Source organism: Panthera onca, chromosome A2, assembly GCF_046562875.1.
Source record: "Panthera onca isolate mPanOnc1 chromosome A2, mPanOnc1 haplotype 2, whole genome shotgun sequence".
In the NCBI taxonomy this organism is placed as follows: Eukaryota; Metazoa; Chordata; class Mammalia; order Carnivora; family Felidae; genus Panthera; species Panthera onca.
Window position 1 is genome coordinate 50,431,170 of NC_138340.1, and position 25,179 is coordinate 50,456,348.

A 25,179-nucleotide genomic window follows, 5' to 3' on the forward strand; every position below is an offset into this window, starting at 1 on the left:
TAAAGAAATCTATTTAGGCCAGTGTGTCTCAATCCCACTTTTTTTTTTTTTTTTCATACAATACCCACTTAAGTCTCATAAAATTATGGTTCCAGAGCAGGTTTTCAGAGGCATCACCTCACTGGTGCCTGGCCATGAGCCCAAGAGGGCTTTGGGGGTGGGAGGTGGGGTGGTGGGCAGTGTGGTAGAGCGGATTGAAAGACAGGGAGCAGGCAGCCTCAGTTCCAGTCCTGTCTCTTCTCCTACTTGCCTCTTCTTTTATCAATTTTATCATCCATAAAATGATCTCTAATGTCCATCTCAGCCCTAAAATTTTGCCTGTTTTTGTTTTTTCTAGCATCTTATCATGAAATTTTCGAACACAGAGGAAAGTTGAAAGGGTTTGCCATGAACACCCATATGCACACCATCCAGGCTTTGTCACATCTCTGACACCCACCATCCTCGGTTTTCTTTATACATTTTTATAATTTTTTTAATGTTTATTTATTTGAGAGAGGTGGAGAGAGCAAGCACACACAAGCGGGAGACAGGTAGAGAGAGGGAAGAGAGAGAGAGAATCCCAAGCAGGCCATTGGTGCAGAGCCTGACATGGGGCTCTAACTCACAAACCGTGAGATCATGACCTGAGCCCAAACTAAGAATTAGATGCTTAACCAACTGAGCCACCCAGGCACACCTCTTTATGCATTTTTAAATAACCCACAGATATCAGTATTTTTACTTCTGAACACTTCAGTAGCCATCCCTTGGTTGTTTCCAGGTGGGGAAGTGACAGCCCAGAGAGGTCAGCAGAGTTGCCAAAAGGCACACAGCTAGCCACCATTCGAGCAGAGCAGCTCCAGCCCACCTCTCTTTGCTCTACCCTGGGGCTCTTCCCATTCTCAGGGGGACTCAACGAGCCCAGCCTCATCCTGCTGAAAAGGTTTAAAGTCAGTATTACTTACATCCTCCTCAAAGGGGCTGCCCTTTCAAACATTAGCCCATCAGTTTCAGACTTGGAATCTTGGGTTATGCAGAGATTTTTCACCATCTTGGCATTTTCTATAACCTGATTTGACTACAACTCCAATCTTTCAAGCTTGCTCCCTTTCTCTAGGGGCAGACTATAACATGTGCTCAACTATCCATGAAGTTCACGGAGCTGGAGAAAGGACACGCATTTAAGACGCATGTATGGCCGAGGAGTTCTGTTCCTTCCAGAATCTCCTTGAGAAGCAGCAGGAAGAGCAGCACACTGGGGGACCGTGGGAACAGGCCAGAGGAGGGAGGCGGAGTTTCACTCTCTGGCTACATTCAGCTCATCAGGGAGTCCTGCTGAAAATGCAGGTTTTAGGGTCCCAGCTCCAGAGTGTGAGTTAGTGGGCCCAGGAATGAACACGAACCCATCTGTGGTTCTGCAAGTGGCCCCCATACCTCACTGGAAGAAATATGTGTTAGGATCCCTTTGAGGTGACAATCCAGAGTCTTCTTATCTCCAGAGTTAGCCACAGTGAGTGTGGCTAAGTCGTACCAGAGGTCCATGCCTGGGTCTTAGAACATCTTCTGATATGACTCTGACAAATCTTGACCGAAGACAATGGCACCAGGTCCCCTACCCCCATTCCAGCCACAACCCAGGTGCACCTCTGTCATCATCAGGAAGAAAACTCTGCTCCCCTCCCCCAGCCCCTGCAGGAGACTCCGGGTCTGCAAGCCATCAGACATGGTCACTGTTTCGAAGAGGGAGAAAGAGAGAAAAGCAATGTATGGGGGAAAAAAATGTTTATTCAGTGCACCTTTTATAAAGCAGTTAACGAAGCAGACACCTTGCTATTGGCCACATCATTCAGCGACTGGCACAGTCCACGAGGGTACCACAGAAAAGTCACCACAGGAGAACACAGTCAAGGAAGTCACATTTTGTATTCAGTGGTGTTTCGTTGCAATTAAATACAATAGGTGTAGCACTTTGAAACCAGGATCTTTGTAAAAGGCAGCCTCCTGCAGGTGTAACCCACAGATCCAACCCAAAAGGAGAGCAAATTGTGTGACACTTTTTTTTTTTCAGGGCCTAAAGAAATAAGGCTCAGAGTCCTCAAGTGTTCACATGTCACTTTTGACCATCAGAATGAAACATTCCAGGAGAAAGTGCTCATGGTTCAATTTACTGGTGCCTCCAGCCACGCGTGAGGTTTGTAAACAGGTCTGATGCTGTGGGAAAAGATGGTTCACAGACCTCAGACACGAGGTCTGGGGAAGGAGGACAGAAACAACTGAGCTTCAGACAGCATTCTGGACCCCGCACTCATGCTTCCAGAGTTTGGTTGGGGAAAGCCCGAGACGATGGAAACTTCCTCCAGCATGAGATCGGGAGGGGAGTGGTGTGGAAGCCACGGGTGCAGCTGAAACCAAATGCCACTGGTAAGTGGTATATATAAGACAGACTCTGGCACCATAATAAGACCCAAAGAACCATCCAGAGATACCATAGGAAGAGAATAAGGGAAGCATCCCAGCTGGTTCCAGTGCCCAAGAATCTTGCAGCTCCAGGGGTCTCAGGAAGGTTGTGCCCTTAGTCAGGAAAATCTGTGAGTTGCTGTCCCCTCAATCCCCAGTGGCCTCCGTTGGCTGCTAGGGCAGCAACTTTCCCAGGAACAGCAGAGGCTGGGGCATCTCTGGCTGGTGAGCAGATAGGCTCAAATGCCAACAGACCCCACCACGGGTGCATTTGCACCCAGAGTGCCCCATGGTCCTGTATGTGGCCACAAAGACCCCAAATCAGCACCCTGTTAGCTTTCCAAAAAGCAAGAACTGGCTGGTGTTGATGCTGTCAGTACGTGTGACAGCAACACTGTCTCTGGGTCCAAAGATGATATAGTCTTCAGTCCCCAGTCAGTACTGAAGGTCTTGTACTAAATGGTCAGAGTCTGAATACTGGCATTTCAGTGCTTGCCTCTCTTCTCCCCAAACATCAAGACCATGCCAGCTTCTTCTACTGTGTGCATACGTGTGTGTGCACGTGTATGTGTGTGCATAATGCAGTGTGGAGGGAGAAGAGGACAGTGCATATAGAGAGTGGATCTGTGACGTTCAGGAAGTGCTCTTGTTTGTGAGTCCAAAAAATATGTGTAGAAATTGAAAAAAAAAAAAAAAAGAGTCCCACAGTGTCAATGAGCTGGCCAGTCCCAATCGGAAAACCTCTGATCCAGAATATCCTGTATTTAATAACCAAAGGTATTTCTTGGGCATGGTCACGTCCTACCTCAAGGCTGTGAGGACCCTTGAGAACATGTTTCCTAGGTCAGTAAAACCTTTGAGACCCCTGGTGAATTGCTCTTCTAAATAAAACACAACAGTGTTCAGCCTCAAGACATCGCTTGTGCCTTTACTAGAGCAGGAAGAGAGGATTATCACTGCTGGGAACTTTGGCCAAGCAGGAAACACCATCTCTTGCAGAAAAACTGAATAAGAAAACCATTCCTCCTAAATGGTGAGTTACAGAGAGAAACAAACACACAAAAAAAGCTCAGAGGGATTCTAAGGAATTCATCCTTCCAGCTGGCCACGTCTGAATTCAGCTGGTAAACATTTTGTTTTTGTTGTTGTTGTTGTTGTAAACTTCTTTTAAAGTGCTCAACTCAGTGGTATTGGCCCTATTCTAAAAATCACATGCCATCATCACTAATTCCTAAAAACTATCATCACCTCCCTGCCCCAAAACCCTGTATCTATTAGCATCCACGGCCTTCAGCCCCTGGCAACCACAATTCTGTAGACTTTATAGATCTGCCTACTCCAGATATTTCACAAAAATGGAACTGTACAGTAAGTGGCTTTCTGCAATGGCTGTCTTCACTTGGCATACTCTTTTCAAGGTTCATCCATGTTGTAGCATGAATCATGATTTCCTTTATTTTTATAGCCCAATAATATCCCATCGTATGGACAGACCGTGTTCATCCATTCATCTGTGGATACACCTCTGGGCTATTTCCATTTTGCGCTATTATAAATTATGATGCCATGAGCATTTATGTACAAGTCTTTGTCTATGTGTACGCTCTCATTTCTCTGGAGTAAATACTTAGGAGTGGCATATCTGGCTCATATGGCAATTCTATGTTTAACTTTTTGAGAAACAGCCAAAGTATGTTCTAAGTGGCTGGACCATTTTCTATTCCCACCAGCAACGTATGAGAGTTCCAATCCTTCCACATCCTTGCCAGCACCTGTTAGTGCCCATCTTTTTGATCATGGTCATCCTAGCGGGTGGGACATGGCCTTTCACTGCGGTTTTCATTTGCATTTTCCTAATGAAAAATATTGAGCATCTTTTCATAGGCTCATTGGCCATTTTTAGGTCTTCCTTGGAGAGGACAGGAAAATATGTCTTTTTGTTTGTTTGTTTATTCAAATATCTTATGCCCCCTTTTCTTAAAGATTTTTATTTTCAGGTAATCTCTACCCCAAATGCAGGGCTCAGACTCACAACCCCAAGATCATGAGTCGCACACTCCACCGACTGAGCCAGCCAGGCACCCCTATTTTGTCCCTTTTAAAACTTGGCTTATTTGTCTTGTTATTGTTAAGTTGTTAGAATGCTCGATATATTCTGGATAGGAGTATCTGATTTGCAAACATTTTCTTCTGTTCTGTCAGATACCTTTTCACTTTCTTGATCATGTCCTTCAAAGCACAAAAGTACTGTACCCCGTTTTGATGGGGTTCAATTTATCTACTTTTCCTTTGCGTTTGCTTTTTGGGTATCATGGCTAAGAAATCACTGCCTAGTCCAAGGTCACAAAGATTTATGGCTATGTTTTCTTCTAAGAATTTTATAGTTTTAACTCTTACATTTAGGGCCGGAAGCACTTTGAGTTAATTTTTACACACAGTGTGAGGTAGGAGTCCAGCTTCACTCTTTTGTTCATTGAAGGATAGTTGACATACAATGCGATATTAGTTTCAGGTGTACAACATCGAATTCCAACAATCCCACCCATTACTCAAGGCTCACACCATGACAAGTGTGATCACCACACAACCTGATTACAATATCATTGACCATACTCCCTGGGCTGTACTTTTTATCACTGTGACTTATTTATTTTTCTAACTGGAAGTTTGTACCTTCACCAGCTTCATTCTTTTGCATGTGGATATCCCGTTTTCCCAGAGCCATTTATTGAACAGATTGTCTTCCCTAGTGAATTCTCTTGCCACAGTTGTCAAAAATCAATTGGCCATAAATGTGAGGGTTTATATCTGCACTCTCCATTCTACTGCAATGGTCTAGATGTCTACCATTATACAGTACCACACTCTTTTAAGTTTGAGACCAGGAATCCCACTTTGTTCTTCTTTTTCAAGGATTATTCGGCTATTCTGGGTCCCTTGCATTTCTGTATGAATTTTGGGATCAGCTTATCAAGTTGTGCAAAGAAGCCAACTAGGATTTTGATAAGAGATTGCACTGAATCTGAAGATCAATTTGGACAATACTGTCATCTTAACGATATTTAAAGTCTTTGATCCATGAACATGGGATATCTTTCCATGTATTTAAGTCTTCTTCAGTTTCTTTCAATGATATTTTGTAGTTGTCAGGGTATCAGTCTTGTACTTTTTTTCTTAGACTTATTCCTATTTTATCCTTTCTTAAATTATTATATATGGAATTATTTCTTAATTTCATTTTCATATGGTTAATTGCTAGAATCAAGAAATACCACTGGTGGAGCACCTGGGTGGCTCAGTCGGTTGAGTGTTCGACTTCAGCTTGGGTCATGATCTCACGGTTTGTGAGTTCCAGCCCCACATCGGGCTCACTGCTGTCAGTGTGCAGAGCCGGCTTCAGATCCTCTGTCCCCCTCTTCCTCTGCCCCTCCCCTGCTCACACTCTCTCTCTCAAAAATAAACATTAAAAAAAAAAAAGAAATACCACTGGTTTTTGTATGTTGATCTTGTATCCTGCAACCTTGATGAACTCACTTATTCGTTCTAATCAGTTTGTACAGGTGCACGAATTCCTTAGAATTGCCTACATACAAAATTATGTCATTTGCAAAGAGTTTTACTTCTTCTTTTCCAATTTGGATGCATTTTATTTTTCTTTCCCAATTGCTTCATATAAATATTAGCTTCTTAAACATTTGTAACCCAGGTTTTAATCAGCTGCCTATGCCAAATGGTTTCATAAGGGAATCCCCTGTTCCTAGGGCCACCTTCTGACATGCTGTTGCCCCAGGATGCTGGGATGGGTCCATGCAAAGGTAAAAGCACTCTGAAGTCAGGAAGATATTGGTACCACCCTCTGCAGCTGAGCTCACTCCTTATTCTGAGCTCAGAACACTAGGCTTCCGCACCTGGGGAGTCACCAATCCTATACTTACTTTCTCAAGATCCCAGCATAAAGGAGTTAAAAGATACTGGAGTGAAATGACAGGTCCAGGAGAAAAAACCAACCCATCCACCAGCCAGAGACAACAGTGGGGTCAGGGTACATAAACATCTGTGGGAAACCAGGGGAGATCCAGGGATTGTCTGATGGATGAGTCACCCCATCATCTTCCACCATGAGGACACTTCCCCAACCCCCATGTCAGAATTCCCTGCTCAAGCTACCCCAAGGTGTGGAAGGGTGCAAACTGAAAGGTACCTCAAATACACGCACACATGCCACCAAGGGGTGGACTGTCCGTGTAGGCACAGGCTGGGCCGTGGGAGGCAGTCCTGGCCCCAGGCCGGTCACACCGTGGATGGCTGCGAGGAGCTCCTCTGGCTGGAGCTGTGGCGGCTCAGGACGAAGGTGGAGGAGTTGCTCTTTTTGCTGACGCTGGTCTCTCCCGGCCGGCTGCCCTTCAGGTAGCTGGAGGAGCAGCAGAGGAAGCGCTGTACAAGTTCTTGGAAGAGGTGGCCGGTGAAGAGCATGTAGATCCAAGGGTTGCAGCAGCTGTTGAGGCTGGCCAGGAGCATGGCTATGATGAAGGCCGAGGCTGTCGGGGGGTGAGGGGGTAGGGGAAGAGAACAGCCCATCACTACTGGAGGAGTCCCTACCATTTCCTGAGAACAGCCTTTCCCAGGTACCAGGTGCCGGGTCACAAAGTCTGTCTTCCTTCCATATCCTAGCTCTGGGCATGCACTCAGCCTGCACACGGCCCCCGCCCCCAACACTTCCCAGGCTCAGCCCAGCCTAGAATGCTCTCTGTCCTTTCTCTCACCAAAAGCGTACCCACCTCATGCTTCCGGCAGCAGGAGCTGCACTCGTCATGGCCACCTGTTCATTCATAACTCACCCAGCAAGTATCCAGTGCCTACGACTGGGAGTGCCCAAGAGCACAGGATCTGGAAGCTGCCAGACCTAGTTTGTATTTTCATGCCACCAGCACCATGTTCTTTAGTTCCCCAAGATACTGCTATTTGCTATCTTTCAGGGGAGCTCACAAGAGTATCCAAACCTCACAGGAATCTGCAAGGATTCAAAAACATCTGGTACACAGCAAGTACCCAACACACGGTGGCTGCTATCATGACCATGTGCCACACACCAGGCTAGGCAATGGGGACACAAAAACACAATGAGTAGCACCATAGGGTGGGCACGATGCAGGTCAGGGTGGGCACACCGAGGAGGGGTGCAACTCTGAGCGAATCACGGCCAGCCCCACAGAAACCGGCATTTGAGCTGATACCCGAAGGATGCTTACAAGTCTTCAGGCAAAGAAGGGAGGAAGGGTGCTCCGGGCAGGAGGAAGGACACAGGCAAAGGCATGGTAGCAAGAAAGTGTATGCTGTCTTCACAGTTGAGAACATGGAGGGTTCTATGAAGATACCTCTAGGAGCACTGCTTCAGCACGGCAAATAGGACTCACACAGGAAAAAAGGTTACACTGAAATATTTGAGGCACTGTGCAGAAGCTGTCATACTGCGGATTTATTGAGTTCCAGGCAAAATCAATGATCAACTTCTGACTGCTTGTCACAAATTCAAGCTTGAAGGGGAAAGAAAAATTCCTAATCCTGGGGCACCTGGCTGACTCAGTCAGTAGAGCATGTGGCTCTTTGATCTCGGTGTCGTGAGTTCAAGCCCCAGGTTGGGTGTAGAGTCTACTTTAAAATCAAAAGAAAAAGTTGGGGGGCCTGGGGGGCTCAGTCGGTCAAGTGCCTGACTTCAGCTCAGGTCATGGTCTCACAGTTCGTGAGTTCGAGCCCCGCGTTAGTCTCTGTGCTGACAGCTCAGAGCCTGGAGCCTGCTTCAGATTCTGTGTCTCCCTCTCTCTCTGTCCCTCCCCACCACTTCCCCCTGCTAGCGCTCAGTCTCTCTCTCTCAAAAATAAACATTTAAAAAAATAAAAGAAAAGAAAAAAGAAAAATTCCTAATCCTATCTACTTCCAAGTAGAAGGAGGGGGAAAAAAAATCTGAGTTTCTTGCAATGGCCTTCAATCTGACAAACTGCAGACCTCTCCTACCAATAGAGGAGCAGAGACCTGCAAGGAAAACCATGTACCCGAGAATGCAAGAAGGGGAAATCTGCTGGTCTTGGTCTTTTCTGCAAAAAGTTTTCAAAAAATAACTCCAGAATTCGAGCTAAATCCAGGAAAGGATTTCTCACAGGGACAGAGGAGCCACGAGATCTCGATGCCACCACAGATGCAGAGCATGGAGACATTTGTCAGCAAAGTCGCCAAGCACCAAAAGGAGAAAAGTGTTTGGCTGCAAAACAAATGCAGTGGTTCTCAAGGTGGGATCCCGGGATCACCTGGGAACTTGTTAGAAATGCAAATTCTCAGGGCCCACCCTAGACCTACTGGATCAGACTCCTGGGGGTGAGGTTCACCAGTGTGTTGTAGACAGACCTCCAGGGGGTACACACACACACACACACACACACACACACACACACACAGTTTGAGAACCGGTGGTCTAATTACTTGATGCACCTGTTGGCACAAAAGCAAACTACAACAGATAAAAGCAAAAAATTTCGCCAAAGAGAATGTTTAGAAAACAAAGGAGAAGCAGCTAGCTAATCCTTAGACTAAAATAGTAAAGAACAAAAAAGTGGAAAAGTGAAGGGGGGAAAAAGCCAGTACTACTGAATCCCTCATTTTCTCTAAAAGAGAATTAAAAAAATAAATATTTGATTTGGAGAGCTAAGACGATCAATTTAAGTTTAGAAATTCTGGTGAAAAGTGACTAAGACTAAAAAGACTAAAAAGAGAATGTCCTCAAAATCATAATTAAACATATAAAATAAAGGAGGTAAAACTGACACATAAAAAATTAAAAGAGGGCACCGAGTAAACTATCAGACACAAAGGCAAGAATGTAGGTGTGTAAGGATATAAACAAGGTAGAGAAGGTCGTGGCAGGAATAAGTTCACCCTTGGACAGGAAGGCACCACTTTTGCCTAACTGTATACAGTTATAATTGTATCTTTTTTTTCTTAAGCTACCTGCCCAACTCTTTACATTTGGATCATTTAACTCATTTCTATTAAAAAAAAAAAAGCATACAGACACATCAACAACAAAAAAGTAAACAGTTAAAGGATTCCCAAGTAACCATAGGGAGATTTTCTACCTCTACATGGCCAGCCTGGGTGGAGGAGTTGAGACTAGGGCCAGCACCCGCTGCCCCCACCTGGTGGCCACAGACATGAATGACAGGCCTGGCCTGGCTCCCTGGGGGATGGATGAGCCTCTATAAACTGAACCTGCTTGTGTCAGGTTGCCAAATGTTAAGGGCACATTTGGACTTTTAAAATTTGCCAATATCCTAACTATCCAGAGACATGAGTCCCCAGTGGTGGAAATGCAAGCCATCAGCAGGGAGGAGAGGTATTTGGGAATAAAAAACAGTCTATGGAGGACATTCCAAAGGAAGGAAGCAATAGGAATGAAGGCACATAAGAAAGAATGTTCAAGAACCTTCAGGGACTTCCAGAGTTGGAGTGGGGGGGGGGGGTGTGGGAAAAGAAACTGGAAAGAGCTAGGCTGAGGAGGATCTTGAATCCAGGCTGTCTGAACTTTAATCTATAGATAATGGGGAGCCATTGATGGTTTCGGAGCAAGTAAGTGACCGACTGATTGCACCTCACTGGCTCTCTGCACTTATTGTACCTTGTTTAGGCCACACTGCTGCAACCTTCATAGGGTTTCAGAAGAACAGGAACAGAACAAAGCATGGAAAACAGTGTCCTCACAATTCATGATGTTGTTTCCAAGGGAGCACATAACAACAGCAATGCTGACCACTGGAATCACCCTCTCAAACTGGCACAGGACCATATGATTTTCAAATCAGACTCATCCCCATTTTATATGCTGAGGAAAGTGAAGGTCAGAGAAGGGACATGACTTCCCCAAGGACACACAAGTCACCCTGTGTTCCTACCTGAAATTAATAACTAGGTCAGCATTCACACATCAGGTTGGTACTAGTTAGCGAATCCTCTCAGTCCCAAAGCAAAGACACATGCTGGCCAGGCAATCACCCTCCTGGTGTGATCTGAGGGACAGAGAGACAGCAACTACCCCTTTCCCACACAGATGTAATTGCCCATGGAGGCTAGGTACTGCCTGTTCCCAGTGATAGTCTTTTAATATCTAAGTATACCTGGGACGGGAAACACATCGCTTCCTATCAGATCACCATTGTTCCTGGCAGAAATGTCTCCTGGTCTAGACTAGGGGCCAGCAAACTATATAGCCCATAGGCCAAAACCCGCCTGATGCTGATTCTTCTAAATAAAGTTTTATTGAAACACAGCCACACCCATTCATTGATATATTTTCTGTAGCAAATTTTGCATTACAAGGACAACGTTGAGTACCTATTACAGAGACCTTATACTCACCAGCCTAAAATAGTTACTGTCTGGCCCTTTACAGAAAAAGTTAGCCAATCCTTGATGCCTGTAGGAGGGGCAGATGTTAAAAAGCAGTGGGAAGGGACTCAGAAGGGCAGGGGAAAACCCAGAGGGCAGGCCCAGCACACTTCTTCCCATCCGACCAGAAGGAGAGCTGAGCGATGGCTTTGTTTTCAAGTTACCCAGACATGGCCCACGTCCTGGCTCTGCCACTTTGCACCTGAGTTTTCCAGGGCACGTCTCCTAACCTCTCCTAACCTCAGTTTCTCCATCTGTGACATGGGGCTAATAAAAAGAACTTCTTTACAGAATCACTGCCAAGTTTCATTAGACAGGAGATACCAAGTACCCACCACGATTCCTGGGGCTCAATAAAAGTCAGAACTTGGCAAACTTAGCTATTGTCATTATCACTACCATGATGCCCAATAAATGCTACTTCTCTTAACAATAAGAGTTAACACCAGCATGGGTGAAACAATGGGGAGAGGCTGCTCCCTGGGCTGGGCTGTGTCTCAGAATCTGAGACAGCTCAGGGTGGGGCACAGGACACAGTACACAGTGGCTGAGCTTCTGGAAGCTGCACTGCCATACGGCAATGTCTGTTCAGCGTGGCTCTTGGGCCAGACTGCATGGCCAAGAATGTCAGCTTATGGATTCGATCCCCGGCTCTAAATGCCTGTGTCACCAGTGGAACCAACAGACCATATCTACCCTTCTCAGCTAGCTTGCAATTTCCTGATGGGTTTAAACAGATGAAACAATGGGCCATCTTCAGGGAGCGCTATGGGGGTGCCTGGGCTCTACAAAGTCAGAGATGTGCTCAAACAAAGAACTAGCATTAGAGGAGAATGTTCTCACCTTATTCCACATTACTTGGGGTCCTGAGAATGTCGGATCTTGCCCAGCAAATGTCAGTGCTAAGATCTGTTTTAATGCACACGCCTGGCACAGCTGGGAGCAGCTGCCGTCTCTGCACTGTAAACTGCCATCTCTCCTTTCTGCTCGCTGCGTTCCAGCTCCAGGTTCTAGGACACGCCACCCTCCAGGTGTTCTATACTAAAATACTGTTTGACAGTCTTCTTTCAAAACACAAGCATCCACTGGGTAGCTGCTGCTGGTGGGACACTGAATGAAAAGATGACTCAGAGTGATGCTGCCTCAGGCTGGCTCTAGCAAGTGTTCCTTGGATGCTGTGATGTCCCAGGCGTGGGTCCTGCCCTAGGGGGCTCATCCTCCAGCTGCCAGGGAGCTGGCCAGTGTGGCTCACGGCTGATTTCCTTTCAGGGCACTGCCTTTGGCCAGAGCACAACACCCTGTCCCAGGGGCAGCTCACGTGCAATGACCCATCTATGCAAATGTACAACAGTCTACCCTTTTGCCTTAATTCAGGCTTCTCTGAAGGGCTGTCCCTGCTACCAAGCTCTGAGCCTGGTCCGCGGCCACACTTTCCACAAAGCAGAGAAATGACGAAGTCAGAGCACAGAAAGGAGGAGCTGGAAGTCAGAATCCACCAGACTCTTCAAAAGGTGTGGTCTATAGCTGCCAGGAGGATGGGGGTGAGTTCACAGAGGGGCCCCAGGGGGGCATGGGCTCTGTTGTCGGAAGGAGGAGCCAGGGACCCTGGATTCAGATGCAAATCCCTGGTGTCTGAACTCTCCTTCTCTGAGCCACATCTGCTGTATGAGCCTTAACATCCTTACCTATAAATTGGAGATAACACTCCCAAGGACTTTAAGAAAACTGGGGGAAAAAAGTATAAAAGGGCTTTGTGAATGGCAGTGTTAATTTAGGTGATTAGTATTATCATTAACAGAGAGGAGATATGACCAACTGCATACTTTTTTTAAAGCCCCAAGTTTGGGGGCTTCTGATCTCAGGTCGATTAAAGAAATTGTCCTTTGTCCTTTTTTCCAGGACTTCAAAAATTAAAAAAAAAAAAAAAATCAAAACCCAGAGCACTGGAATTGGATTATGTGATACCAAAGGAATTCCAGACAGTTCATTAGGAAAAACCTTCTCTGCCAGTGACATGAGAAACCCAAAGGGGAACGTGGCTGCAACCCCGGGAGAGGGCAGGATTTCAGGGTCTCAGAATCCTGTTTCTTCCACTTGCCCCCCATAAAAATAACATCTTTCCCCTGGATGGAGCCCTAAGCAGTGCAAACTGCTCTCTCTGGTCGTTGCCGTAAAGGGAGGGTCCGTGGGAGGTACTGGGCCACGGACTGGGCCCTCACACCTGCCTGGCCATGAGCTTGGGGCATTTCTCTGAGGAAGAGGATGTTCTTGCATTCTTTCCATGCCCTGTGCATGCAGCAGCATGCTGCTGCAGCAGCAGCCCTGGGGACCTGACCTCAAGGGAAAGACAGACTATGACAGGCGGGCTGTTAAACAGGGAGGTGCAGCACTGGGGAACAGGCTGGTGGGTCCAAAGCTAAGGGTGATCTTCCAGTGGGAGCTCCTATGTGCCAAGCAGGGGAAGTGAGCAGAAATGGCCACCCACCAAAAGCCAACATACCCTGCTGGCCAACAGTACTCCCAGGAGACAGAAACAACTCTGCATTTCCACTCAGCACTGTGACTCATGGAGGGGTGGGCGGCAGAGGGCCACTTGAGGACGAGGACGGTATGCCCCAGAGCCTTCCACCCGCCTACCAGCGTGGCTTTACTCAAGCCCCAAGAACTCCCACGTTTGGATTTCCCGGTACCCCCTCCGCCCTGCCACCAAAGGCCCAAATTAGCCCAGAACAGCTGACGGGCAGCTGGCCATGGCCTCTCGGGGCTGTGTGTGCCTGAGGTGACCAATGCATTTCACGTACACTTCAAAGACGTATGGCTTATCTAACATCTCTTATCTGGATCAAATCAAGCCCGTCAACTTTTGTAAGAGGCCCTCACTCCAGAAACCAATTGCTTGGTACAAGGCCTCCTGGCCAGGGGATTGGAAATCTGGGTGTGAATCCCTTATTCCTATAGAGGCTGTGCAGGAATTTGAGAGTTGTGTACTACCAAAGGCTTTTTTTTCTTTTTTTAATGAGTTTTGAATGTACAGTTATATAAAGATCGAACACTAATATGTATTACAATAGATCGCCTTCTTAGAAAAGACCACAATTTTACAACATTGGAATTGTTTTAAAATTCACAGCTGTGTGATCTCCCCATGTATCCTAAAGTCAGGAATAGGAGCCAAATTCGTGGGCTATGGAGCTTTAAATGGGCTCCTATTGTGTCCCTGCTCAAATCTGGGAAACAAGGTGAGCTCACTGGGCTGAACCAAAGGAATAACTGCCTTCTGGAAGCACAACCACTGGGGCTTTCTTGTAAATGACCAGCCCTTCTCTACCATGCAGGGAATGACAAGTCTTGCAGCCAATTTCAGCCTATGTGCAAAGGCAAACTGTGCATTTTGGTAACAGAGGTAAGATATTAAAGACTTACTACTCAGTACATAGTCAATGGGCCAGATGCATAGGCACTGTATAGACATCCCCTGGATATTTGGTAAAAATGCAGACTCCTGGGCTCCCTCCTGGACCTCCTTCATTGGGATCTGCATTTTCACAAGATCCCCCACGTGATCTGTGTGCTCGCTGAAGTTTGAGAAGTATCCCTCCAACAGGGAGAAAGACAGTACTAAAGTTAAGTGCCCGATGATCTCAACATGTAGTGTGCTTCCTTGCATTGGCAGTTCCGACTGGCTCCCACAGCCCCCTTTTCAAATGTGGTTCCCTCTCTGAAACCCTCCAGGGTTTTTCACCAGGGAGTCAGAATCAACTGATGCCTCCTGGGGTAAACACTTGGGGTGGGAGGAGAATAAAGATATCTCTTACTGCATCATCCCTTCGTGCTGTCATTACTTCTGTTTACAGACTGGTGGCTGGGAATGGTGTGTCATTTGTGGCTCTGTCCCTGACTGCCAGCAAACACTGGAAAATAGGAAGAGGTCTGTAAGGGATGGAAGTGAACTGAAGCGTGAAATTAGCAGACAGGAAATCCTGATACATCCAGCCGCCAATGGCAAGCTGGGAAGGTGAAAAGGCAATTTCCCTGCTTGACCACAGGAGGTGGCTCTAATGTGATAAGTGGATTCTAACGTCATTCCTTGTATGAAAATGAGGTTCACACTCAGATCCAGGTCAGGTGGAGAGAAAGAGAGAGAAATGGAATGAGCAAGAGGGGCCATTTTGGTGTGAGGGGTGAGCCATGGAGCACAGGGCAACGGGCAGGAAGTGCCAGCTGGAGCACGACAGAGACTCTGGCAGAGGCTGCCCCTCCGTGGCCAGGAATCAGATCACAGGAATGGGGATGCTCGCACATGACTGCCTGGTTACACCCCCTATGCAAGTGTCCTCTGGGGCTTCTAAAATCCAGAGCTAGAACCTTTCCGCCTGGCTTCCTGCTGCCTCCTCCAGGTGGGGCTTTCGTTAGTCTTCACCTCTTCCCCTCTGAGCACCCATGGGCTTCCTTCCTCATCAGAAACTGCAGGCCTTCTGCTAAAATACCCCTGAGCTCACGATTCCCACACCCAACTGCACTGACTCGGTCCAGGACCTGACATGTCTTGGAACTGCTCTCCTTTTTAAAGCAAATATTTATCAAGCACTTACTATATGCCAGGCACTGTGCCACGGGCACAGCCCACCCTCTCCACAACCTAAACTCTATTCTTAACTCCACAAAACTGGGCTCCAGGCAGGTTTAGTCAACAGCCCAAGGTCACTGCTGACACCCCATCATGCTACATACACCTCGGGACCTGAGAGCGCGACACCAGCCTAGCAGAAAATGGGGGTGTTGCCCCCAAAGCTCCGTAACCCATCTTGGCCTGGCTGTCCCATGTTTATGCAAATGTCAGCTGTTGGCCACAGGAGGGCAGGTGAGGAACTAGGGATTGGCTTCCTGCAAACTCTCCTCACTGGAGGACTGAGATACCAAGGCAGAGGTTGTATGGACAGGACCCTCGGAGGCACTAATGACTGCAGAATGAACTTCCCTCCTTCAGAGGAGGAAGGAGGCCTCCAGCTGGGGGGAGCAGGGAGGGTTTCATGGGAACACTGGATGAGGCTTCCATGTCCAGCTGTTTGAGTTGTGCCCTGTACAGCTCCTGGGAGCATCATTCTCACAGGCCAGGAGGTAAATGGTACCCACTGGAATTGTGCCACAGAGCAGCCCACACTTGGACTTGGCCTGTGAAGGATGATGGGTCTCCACAGAAGAGACTCGGGGTGGGCATTCCCGTGGTGGGAACAGAATCAGCATGGGAGCAAAGCAAAAGGACCTCATGGGGACTGACAAGTCATCTGGCCTGGCTGGGGGTATACTAGGCAGACTGGCCAGAGCTCAGGGCAGATGAGGTTGCCCTCATTCATTAGATATCAGTTCAGGCCACACCTACATAGTGGGCCTAAACCACTGCTTCTCAGCCTGGGGCGATTCTGCCCTGTAGGAGACATTCGGCAATGTCTGGAAACACTTTTGGTGGTCACAACCGAGGGAAAGGAGCCAGTGGCATCTAGTGGGTAGAGGCCAGGGATACTGTGAGCCACCCCACAGTGCCCTGGATGGCCACCCTCCCAACAGAGATTATCTGGCCCAGAATGCCGTAGTGCCAAAGTCAAGACATGCTGCTCTCAACCAAAAGCTGGTGATGGAAATGGAAGAGTCACCATGACAGGTGTGGTACTGCTAAGATGGAGGGGTCAGTGGGTAGCAGGAGTAGCTGAGAAGCACAGACTTTGACCCCAGGATGCCAAGGGGGTGGTGCTATGAGCGGACGTGCAGCCAGGTGGGTGCGTGTAGGGATACTGGGGCTGCAAAGAGGGTGCAGAGCTCTGGGGCAGGGCCAGGAATCAGATTTTTAACAAGCACCCAGGAGATGCCAAGGCCGAACATGGTGGACCACCTTGAAAATGCTGGCCTGGGGAGGAGGGGCAGTGCAGTCTGGCAGTCTCTGGTGTGAGAGCGCTTGGGTTCAAATCCCAGCTCCACTGCTTACTCAACCACATCCTTGAGCAGGTCATGCCTCTCCGAGCCTCGGTTTCCCCCTCTGTAAAATGGGGATAAAGCCCCCTCACCTTGCTGTGTTCAGGTGAGGATGAGAGGTGGGGCTGGGTACTCACCCAGTGGTGGCTACTGTCACCAACTCATCCGACTCCTCACATCACCGAAGTGGATGCCCAGAGAGGGTGTCATGTTCTATTCCCATTGTTCGGATGGGAGTGACAGAGGCCCAGCCATCACACAGAGACGTGCCCCAAATCACAGAGATGGTGACAAGACCAGGTCTCTGAAGGGGGCTGTCACCAGTGCTCACTGCTGTCTTCTGGGACTGACGCAATGGGGTCTGGCAGAGCACAGGTCAGCCCCCACCCAGCCTCAGCCTCTGGGAGTGAGCCCTGTGGGGTTCCCTCTGCTTCCAGTAGTTGCCAGCACAAAGCAGTGGGGGTGTCAGGTGGACCAACCCCTCAGACAGCTGACCGGCCAGCCCAGGCTCTCCAGAGATGCCCTGAAGCCAGGGGCAGGCCTGCTCCAGGAACTCACCTCCTGACCCACAGCCCCCCACAGCCTCCCCACCATCCCAAACATCCATCAAATGGGAAAAAGTATATAGCAAAGCCTCATCCAACAGATCTTTCTTCTCTCTCTCTCTCTCTTTCTTTCTCTCTCTCTCTCTCTCTTTTGTTCTCTCTCTCTCTCTCTCTCTCTCTCTCCCTTTTCCTCTCCCTCTCCCTCTCTTTTTTGCTGTTACTAATCAAACCTTTTGGGGGGAAAAAAGGGTAAAGTCACCTGGGGCAGAAACTCAAAAGGAAAGCATGAGCATTAGCCAAGAACATAACTCACAAATGCTTAATGCCAAGAGTGTGATCGTTAACTGTCCATCTAATTGCAATTTATACCCAGAGGGGCCAAGTTTGAGAGCTCTTCAGGGCAAAGAATGATGTATCCAATCTCCTCCTGCCTGCCCTCCCTCCCCCACTGCTCTCCGTACCAGTGGGTCACCTGAAGAGCAGACCCCCCCCCTCCCCTGCAAGGTGTCTGGCCCACCCAAAATTTGGGCACAATATCCGCAGAATGGTGAGGTGGGCAGGGCCACATCAGAGGGACCACAGTTCCATAGAAAAAGGGAGGAGCTGGGCAGCTCATTTTCAGGCAGGGAAACACTTAAAACCAAGCCCCTGAGCATTTCCACCTTCCTCCTAGGACAATACCCCTGATAGATGTTTGGTTGCCCCCAAGTGACCACTCACTTCTTTCCCAGGTAGCCAATTCTGTTGTTGGAGGGCTACTTAGAAAACCCTTATTTCTAAGGCACCTGGGTGGCCCAGTCAGTCGAGCGTCTGATTCTTGGTTTTGGCTCAGGTCATGATTTCACTGTTCCTGAGTTCCAGCCCTGCATCGGGCACGGGGCGGACAGCACTGAATCCCTACTTGGGATTCTCTCTCTCCCTCTCTCTGCCCCTCCCCTGCTCATGCTCGCTCTCTCTCTCTCTCCCTCAAAATAAATAAAAAAATAAACTTTAAAAATTTAAGAAAACAATGACGACAACAAAAGAAAACCCTTATTTCTCCTGAGTCCAACTCAGCCCATCTCCAGCACCTTCCTCCTCCCATATCCTTCCTATTTGTTCAGCAAGCATTGGCTGAGCTCCCGATGGATGCCCAGCCCTATGCTAGGCACTGTCACACAAGGTGTCCCTGTTGTGACAACGCTCCTAGTCCAGCCCTAACAAGTTTCTCCCCCATATACCAACCTCCCTATTGTCCGGCAGGCTTGGCTTCCACCCCCACCCCCTTCCGCTGGGCTCTCAAGAGAAAAATGTCCACTTCCTCCCTCAGGAATACCTGCCAAAATTCTCAAAGTTGGTCTCAAGAATGCAAACAAAACTTTTAACAAGTCGGATGGGGGGAGAGGAGGAGAAAAGCGACACCGATCACATGGCCCCCAGGTACCATGGGTCCTATCAGGTCATCTGCACAGCAACCCCACAAGCAGGCTCTGCTTCCTTGATTATACACAGGACGAAGCTGAGGCCCAGAGAGATAGAACCACTTGCTCAAAGGACACAGAGGAGAAAATGGCAGAGCGAACTCCAGGTACAGGCCAAAACTGTGTGGTTTTCTCTGCATGTGCGATGTGGGATTCCACAGTGCCTGTCTGCTGTCCTGGCCCACCAGATGGATCTCTTGGTCCTTCTGCAATCTCCATGCAGTGGAGGTCCCCACCCTGTTCTCGGGGCAGTTTCCTGCTCTCACAGAAATCGGCCATTTTGAGAGAATTCTGAAAGAAGATTTTGGCTCATCTATGAACTGCGAGTGAGATTTTTTTTTTTTTTTTTAATTCAAAAGCTTCTCCTCTAGCTTCCAGGCACCTTCTGCTGAACAGACAGGAGCCACAAATAGTGTTTGGTATGTACAGATAGCACACCTGTCCAACCTGTCCCCCCTCCTCTCTCATTTCTGCCCACTGGACCAGGCATTTCACAAACACTAGACACAGAGACTCAAAATCAGCTCCACTATACCAAGCAGCATTGACAAATCCCTGGAAATACAGATATGCCCCCTCTCCACCTCCTCTCTCAGAACTACTCCAGGGTCCGAGTCCTTGGGACCAGCAGCAAAGCAAACCTACCGAGTTCAGGGGGGAAAGGTTGACCCAATCTTTGATACTGGGATTTGCTTGTGAAGGATACATCTGGGGCTTGTCCAAATCTGCCATGGGTGTCTGGTCTCACTCCTACCTCTGTGGCCTCACTGGCCTCACCAAATTGGGGCTCCAACAGCAGGTGGCTGTTTTGGGTGGGGAGGAATTCAAACATTACCATGATGCTCCTCTTCCTTTCTTCTTCTCTCACTGTTTTTTCTTGTGAACAATGGAAATACTGAAATTGAGAGTTTCCTTCTTTCCTTTGGCTCTTACAAAAAGGAAGCCCTGTGCACGGCTCACCTCTACCCACAGAGCCTTTATTATTATTATTACAATCATGTTATAATCTTCCTATGCCTCTTCCCCTTTCATCCAAGTCTCCCCGTATCTACTTTATCTCCTTGCGGTGCCTGAATCTTTGTGGCCTACCTCTCATTACTTTTGGAACAAGGAGAGCGCTAAACCCATGAAGGCAGCGCTTGGTGTGAATAAAGGGGTATGAGGTAAAGAAGTCCATCAAGGGAGAGCGATGTAAAAGAAGCATCTGGGTTTGGAGAGAATGCCAGAGCACACAAACCCTACAGGAGGCAGGGACTTGGAGCCCTGTGAAGGACCACGAGGCCAGCTGCCAAGACAAGCATGGTTTCTCCATCCACTCGGCCCATGATCTGTAGCCAGTGGTTCAGGAGTTTCTTATTCTCTCAGAGGTGTTAATCATGAAGCTATTGGCAGGAACAGACCCCACATTTGCCCCACTCCCTCCACCTCCATCTGTAGCTGTCTGCCCCTGGGCTTCCCCTGCCCCTGGGCTTCCCTGAAGGAATGTCATGCTGCTCTCAACAGGTTTCCTGAGCTTGCAGCCTCCACTCCCCAGGAGATGAGCAGAGCGAGGGGCCCTGATCTCGCTGTTTTGCATCTCTTCTGAATTCCCTTCCTCTTGGAAACTGGGGGCTGTGCATTCATGCCACGGTGCTGATCAAAATCTCTTGAGTAGCTCAAGTGTACCTTTCTTTTATTCCTTAACACTTACGATAGCCTTGGGACAGAGTCATGTCTCCAAAGTGACTGTAAACACCATCATTTCTGATGGCCCAACCTGCTACTTGCACTTATCCCAATTAATGCCAAGTGGGCACAGAGTTTACAGTCCAGCTGAGCCCATGTCCACTCAGACCTGCTGCAGCCCTGAGGCCGAGGCACGACTTGGCCAGGCTGGTGACCAGAGCCCAAGTCCTTGATGCTTGATGGGCCTGGCACGTGGGGACTGGGCGCTGGCTCGTGGCAGCGGTGGTATCATGAATCCCCTGCTGTCTGCACTTGTTCTCTTCTCACAGTACCCAAGACAGAGTGTCGAGGAAGACCAGGGGGACCTACACTCTCCGTGTGGCACCCACCTTTTCCTCTGAACTGGGAAAGAAGCACAGGAACACAGGGGAGATGGGAGATTCCTAGAGTCTGTGTCTTTCCCCACTCCTGGAGCCTGAGAACAGGGGTCCGGCTCTACTGAAGGTCTTGCCTGGAAATCCTCAGGGAACCACATGTACCCAAAAGGCCTCTGGCCCCCACTTTAGCTGAGGGTTCCCTCTCACTCTCTCTGTGTTTTAAGACAGAGAAATGGACTGTCTGATGTACTTTTAAAGTGTAGAATTGGGGTGCCTGGGTGGCTCAGTGGGCTAAGCATCTGACTTTGGCTCAGGTCATGATTTCACAGTTTGTGAGTTCGAGCCCCCCATCAGATTCTGTGCTGATGGCTCGGAGCCTGGAGCCTGCTTCGGATTCTGTGTCTCCCTCTCTCTCTGCCCCCCTCCCCCTCATTCTCTCTCTCTCTCTCTCTCTCTCTCTCTCTCTCTCTCTCTCAAATATAAACATTAAAAAAATAAAATAAAATAAAATAAAATAAAATAAAATAAAATAAAACAAAACAAGGTAGAGAAGGGGACCCTTCACCTGAAATCCCACACTAGTAAGCACTGGAAGGAAGACTCCCCAGTATATCTCCCCAGGATCTGCTCAGTATCAGTCTCACTTCCTCAAGGGCTAGTGTCTGAGCCCTCAAGACTCAGGTCTGAATCTTCAGCTTCTGCCCAGGAAACAGGTGTAGCCTGATGCCTTGATTAGAAACACCCACTGCTGGCTTTTGCCCAACCCAGCTCCCTACTCATGTGTCCTTCATAAGAAGTCTGGCACAGGACAAAATAGCTCTACTCTGCCTCCGATTTGCTGTGTGACCGGGAGCAAGTACCTTCCCCTCTCTGAACCCCTGAACCCTTTCTTCAAGGCATGACCACAGGCTGCACCTTGGAGCCAGGCTGGCTTTGCTGAGTCTTCATAGCAATCCTCACCCCACACTGCCCCAGCCTGACATCCCACAGGTGCTCAGCACATGTCGAATGATAATTGCCCTGGCCACTAAGGCAAACACTAGGTTAACGGGGAGGGCTGGTTAAAGCCAGGAGTCTGTGGTTTCTGGAAGAGAGCAAAGCTAAGTGATCCAGCTGAATGAAGGGAGACTTCTGCTTCCATGGGAAGGTTGTATTTTAGACTGTTGGGAGCAGGAGTGATTATATTTAAAAATGGGACATTTTTGCAGAAAGGGTGAAAGCAAACCCCTCCATGTTTCCTTATAAGCATCTGACTCACCTGCATCCCAGTGTAGTGTTACGAGCTTTTACCCTCAAACAAAAAGGTGTAAGTCAGTTGCCACTTGGGCACTGAAGGCCAAGCTGCCAGAAGCCTGCAGCAGCCCAGTGGTGGCCACAAGCCCCAGGACCCAAGATCCTCTCTGCTCTCCCAAGCTCCCTCCCCACAGACTACTCCATTCTACACTCTCCTCTGGGCCTTCCTGACAGTGGCCAAGTTCAGACAACAGCCTCTGGCCACCCTCAGCCCTGACCTCCTCAGTCCTCCAATCTGGAAGTGCATTCCCTGCCTACAGAAACCACCCAGGCTCCCAGGTCAAATCAGAAAGTGTGCATCCGGGCTCCCTTCCTTTCCCCCACCCTTACCCCTCCCCAGCACAAGCAACAAACAGTCTCTAGTCTTAGGCATCCCCAGCCCCTCTACCTTCTGGGGCACCCACCTCTCTACTTTGAGGCTCACCACCTCCACCAGGCAAGGGGTTCAGGGACTCTACATCACATCCCCCGAAGCCCCAGCCCCCACATACTGTGTGTTTGGGCTGACTTGAATTTAAAGTCAAGTTCAATGCAAATTTAAAGCGGTGGGAGCTTTAGACTTGAGTTCTTTTTTTTTTTTAAGTGTTTATTTATTTTTGAGAGAGAGCATGCAAGCGGGCCAGGGGCAGAAAAAGAAAGGGACAGAAGACCTGAAGCAGGCTCTGGGCTGACAGCAGCGATGACGATGTGGGGCCTGAACTCACAAACTGTGAGATCATGACCAGAGTCCAAGTCTGGCGCTCACCCGACTGAGCCACCCAGCCGCCCCACACGTGCGTTCTTAAGTTTATTCCACCACTGGCTAACCATGTGGGAAAGTCACCTGAACCTCAGTTTTCTCATCCATAATAATGAACCATACGCCCCATATGTAGCCCAAGGACTGTGCTAAGGACTTGGCGCGCATTTTCTCATTTCATTCCCTTACTGCCTGATGAGAGCCAGCAGTTTCATCATGGTCATTTTACAGAAGAGTAAGCCAAGGCTTAGGGAAGTTAAGCCCCCAAATCCCTTGATAATGGAGCCATTACTCAAACCCAGCTCTGCAGGATTCCAAGGCCCACCTCTCCTGCATGAGACCCCTAGAGCCCTGGACGTGCAGAGACAGCGAGGCAAGGACGCCGCACTCCCCACCCCGCCCCCTGCCAGTTCCCCACAAGCGCTACCTTCCTTGGGCGCATTGGCGTCCCAGACGCTCCACATCTGAACGAAGAAGAATGGCGTCCAGCACACGATGAAGGCCAGCACGATAATGAAGGTCATCTTAACGGTGCGGATCTTGGCCTTGGAGATGAGCTTCACGCTGCTGACGCGTGCCAGAGCCGCGCGCCCAGCGCTGCCCGCCGCCGCCGCGCCCTCCTGCCCCTCCGCCGCCGCCGCCGCCGCCGTCTTGAGCCGCAAGTTCTGCCAGATCTTGAAGCTGATGAGGCCGTAGCAGACGGCGAGCACGATGACAGGCACGATATAGACCGAGAGCGTGATCCACGTGATGTAGGCCTTGGGCCCCCAGGGCTGGATGAAGACGGCCCAGCAGTCGAAGACGCCGTCGGCCACCTCGCGCAGCGAGAAGATGTGCACTTGGGGCGCGCTGGCCACCAGGCACCCCAGCCACGTGGCGAGCACCGCCAGGCGGTCCGCGCGGCGACGCAGCGCCCGCAGCGGCTGGCAGATGGCCAGGCAGCGGTCGAGAGACATGAGCAGCAGCAAGTAGGTGGAGGCGAACATGCCCACCACCTGCAGGTACTTCACCAGGCGGCACAGCAGGTCGGGCCCGTAGAAGCGGAAAGTGATGTCCCAGAGCAGTTGCGGCAGCACCTGGAACACTGCCACCACCAGGTCGGCTATACTCAGGTGCTTCATGAAAAAGAAAAGGCGCGAGTGCTTGTGGCGCGTGGTGCGCAGCGCCAGTAGCACGCACGCGTTGCCGCTCAGCGCCAGGAAGAGAATGAGGCACAGCACGGCCACCTCCACGCGCGCCAGGGCCTCGTTGCGCTGCGGGGGCCCGGCGGTGCGGTTGCCCTCGGCTCCCGGCGGCGCCTCGCTGCCATTGACCGCCTCCGCGCTCCAGTTGGCCGCAAGCGCGCCCTCCATGCCCGTGGCTGCCGCGAGCCCCTGGCCTTAGAGCCCTTTAAGGAATGGCGCTGCGGGACGGGACCCGACGCGCAATCCGGCGTGCCTGGGGACTCCTCGGGTTCCACTGCCTGACACCCCTCGGACCGATCTGCTGGGTCGGAGCCTGAAACAAACCCAGAGGGCCGTGAGAAGACCAAGCACTTCTCTCCCGACGCACTTGCGGTTCAGTTGTCCCCTTCCCAGGAAGCCCAAATTATTTGGGACTAGGAGCACAACGGCCGGCCCGGGGGTTGTTCAGCCGCCACTCCAGAAATCCCCGCTTGAGGTACCTCCTCTGAGCCATTGGAAATGAGCGGGAATCTACCAGACTGCCAGCTCCTTGAAAAGGGAGGGTCGGAATCAGCCACTGTCCTCCGGGACTGGGCCTCCCAAAACAGTCTACCTCTCCCAGAGATTCCCAAACTAGCTACCCGCCACGCCCCCCACCCCAGCACATCCATCTTCCGCGAGACCCCCCATACAGCCATCTCTCCTAGTAAACCTTACTGCAGTTATTTTCCCCCGGAGATCCCCCAAACAACTACTTGCCTGGGAAACCCCAGCTCAGGACCACCCCTCTCCAACCTCCTAAGATCCCTCCTCACCCCGAACTCCCACAATAAGTGCTTCCGTGGAACCCCAATCCAGCGGTCCCTCCTGGAAGAACTCCGGTCTCAATACCTACCCCTCAGGACTCCCAACTGCTGTTCCCACTACCCCTCCCATGAGGATCCTTCAGAGCCCAGCAGCGTCAGCAAGCCAACGCGCGCCTTAGCCCTCGACAGTTAAGGGCTGTGCATCTTGCTCCTGAGAAGTCTCATTCCAGGCTCTGGGAGCACCGGGCGTGCCTCCAGGTGCCAGAGCCGCGAGGCACCCCACCACCTCCAC

The 25,179-nt window shown here is 49.7% G+C and overlaps 1 protein-coding gene across 2 annotated transcripts; it reads right to left on the reverse strand.

The window, feature by feature from the left end:
• Positions 1-1,752: 1,752 nt before the first annotated feature.
• Positions 1,753-24,399, reverse strand: OXTR (oxytocin receptor). Of its 2 annotated transcripts, XR_013554131.2 has the most exons (3): positions 23,346-24,399; positions 6,641-6,977; positions 1,753-2,384 (listed from the first exon to the last, which is right to left on the reverse strand). XR_013554131.2 is itself a non-coding variant. In XM_060631635.3 (2 exons), the coding sequence occupies exons 1-2, from the start codon at positions 24,268-24,270 to the stop codon at positions 6,730-6,732; spliced, it is 1,173 nt and encodes a 390-aa protein (XP_060487618.2). In that variant the 5' UTR covers positions 24,271-24,399; the 3' UTR covers positions 1,753-6,729. The 2 variants fall into 2 exon arrangements, 1 of the variants encoding a protein (XP_060487618.2); XM_060631635.3 differs by having other exon boundaries at positions 1,753-6,977.
• Positions 24,400-25,179: the final 780 nt, after the last annotated feature.

Bases quoted from the DNA above. Each gene is read 5' to 3' on its own strand.
- OXTR (XM_060631635.3), bottom strand. From the start codon at position 24,270: ATGGAGGGCGCGCTTGCGGCCAACTGGAGCGCGGAGGCGGTCAATGGC. The intron at 6,978-23,345 runs GTAGCGCTTGTG...ACCCCCCGACAG, and splicing joins CGCCAATGCGCCCAAGGAAG to CCTCGGCCTTCATCATAGCC.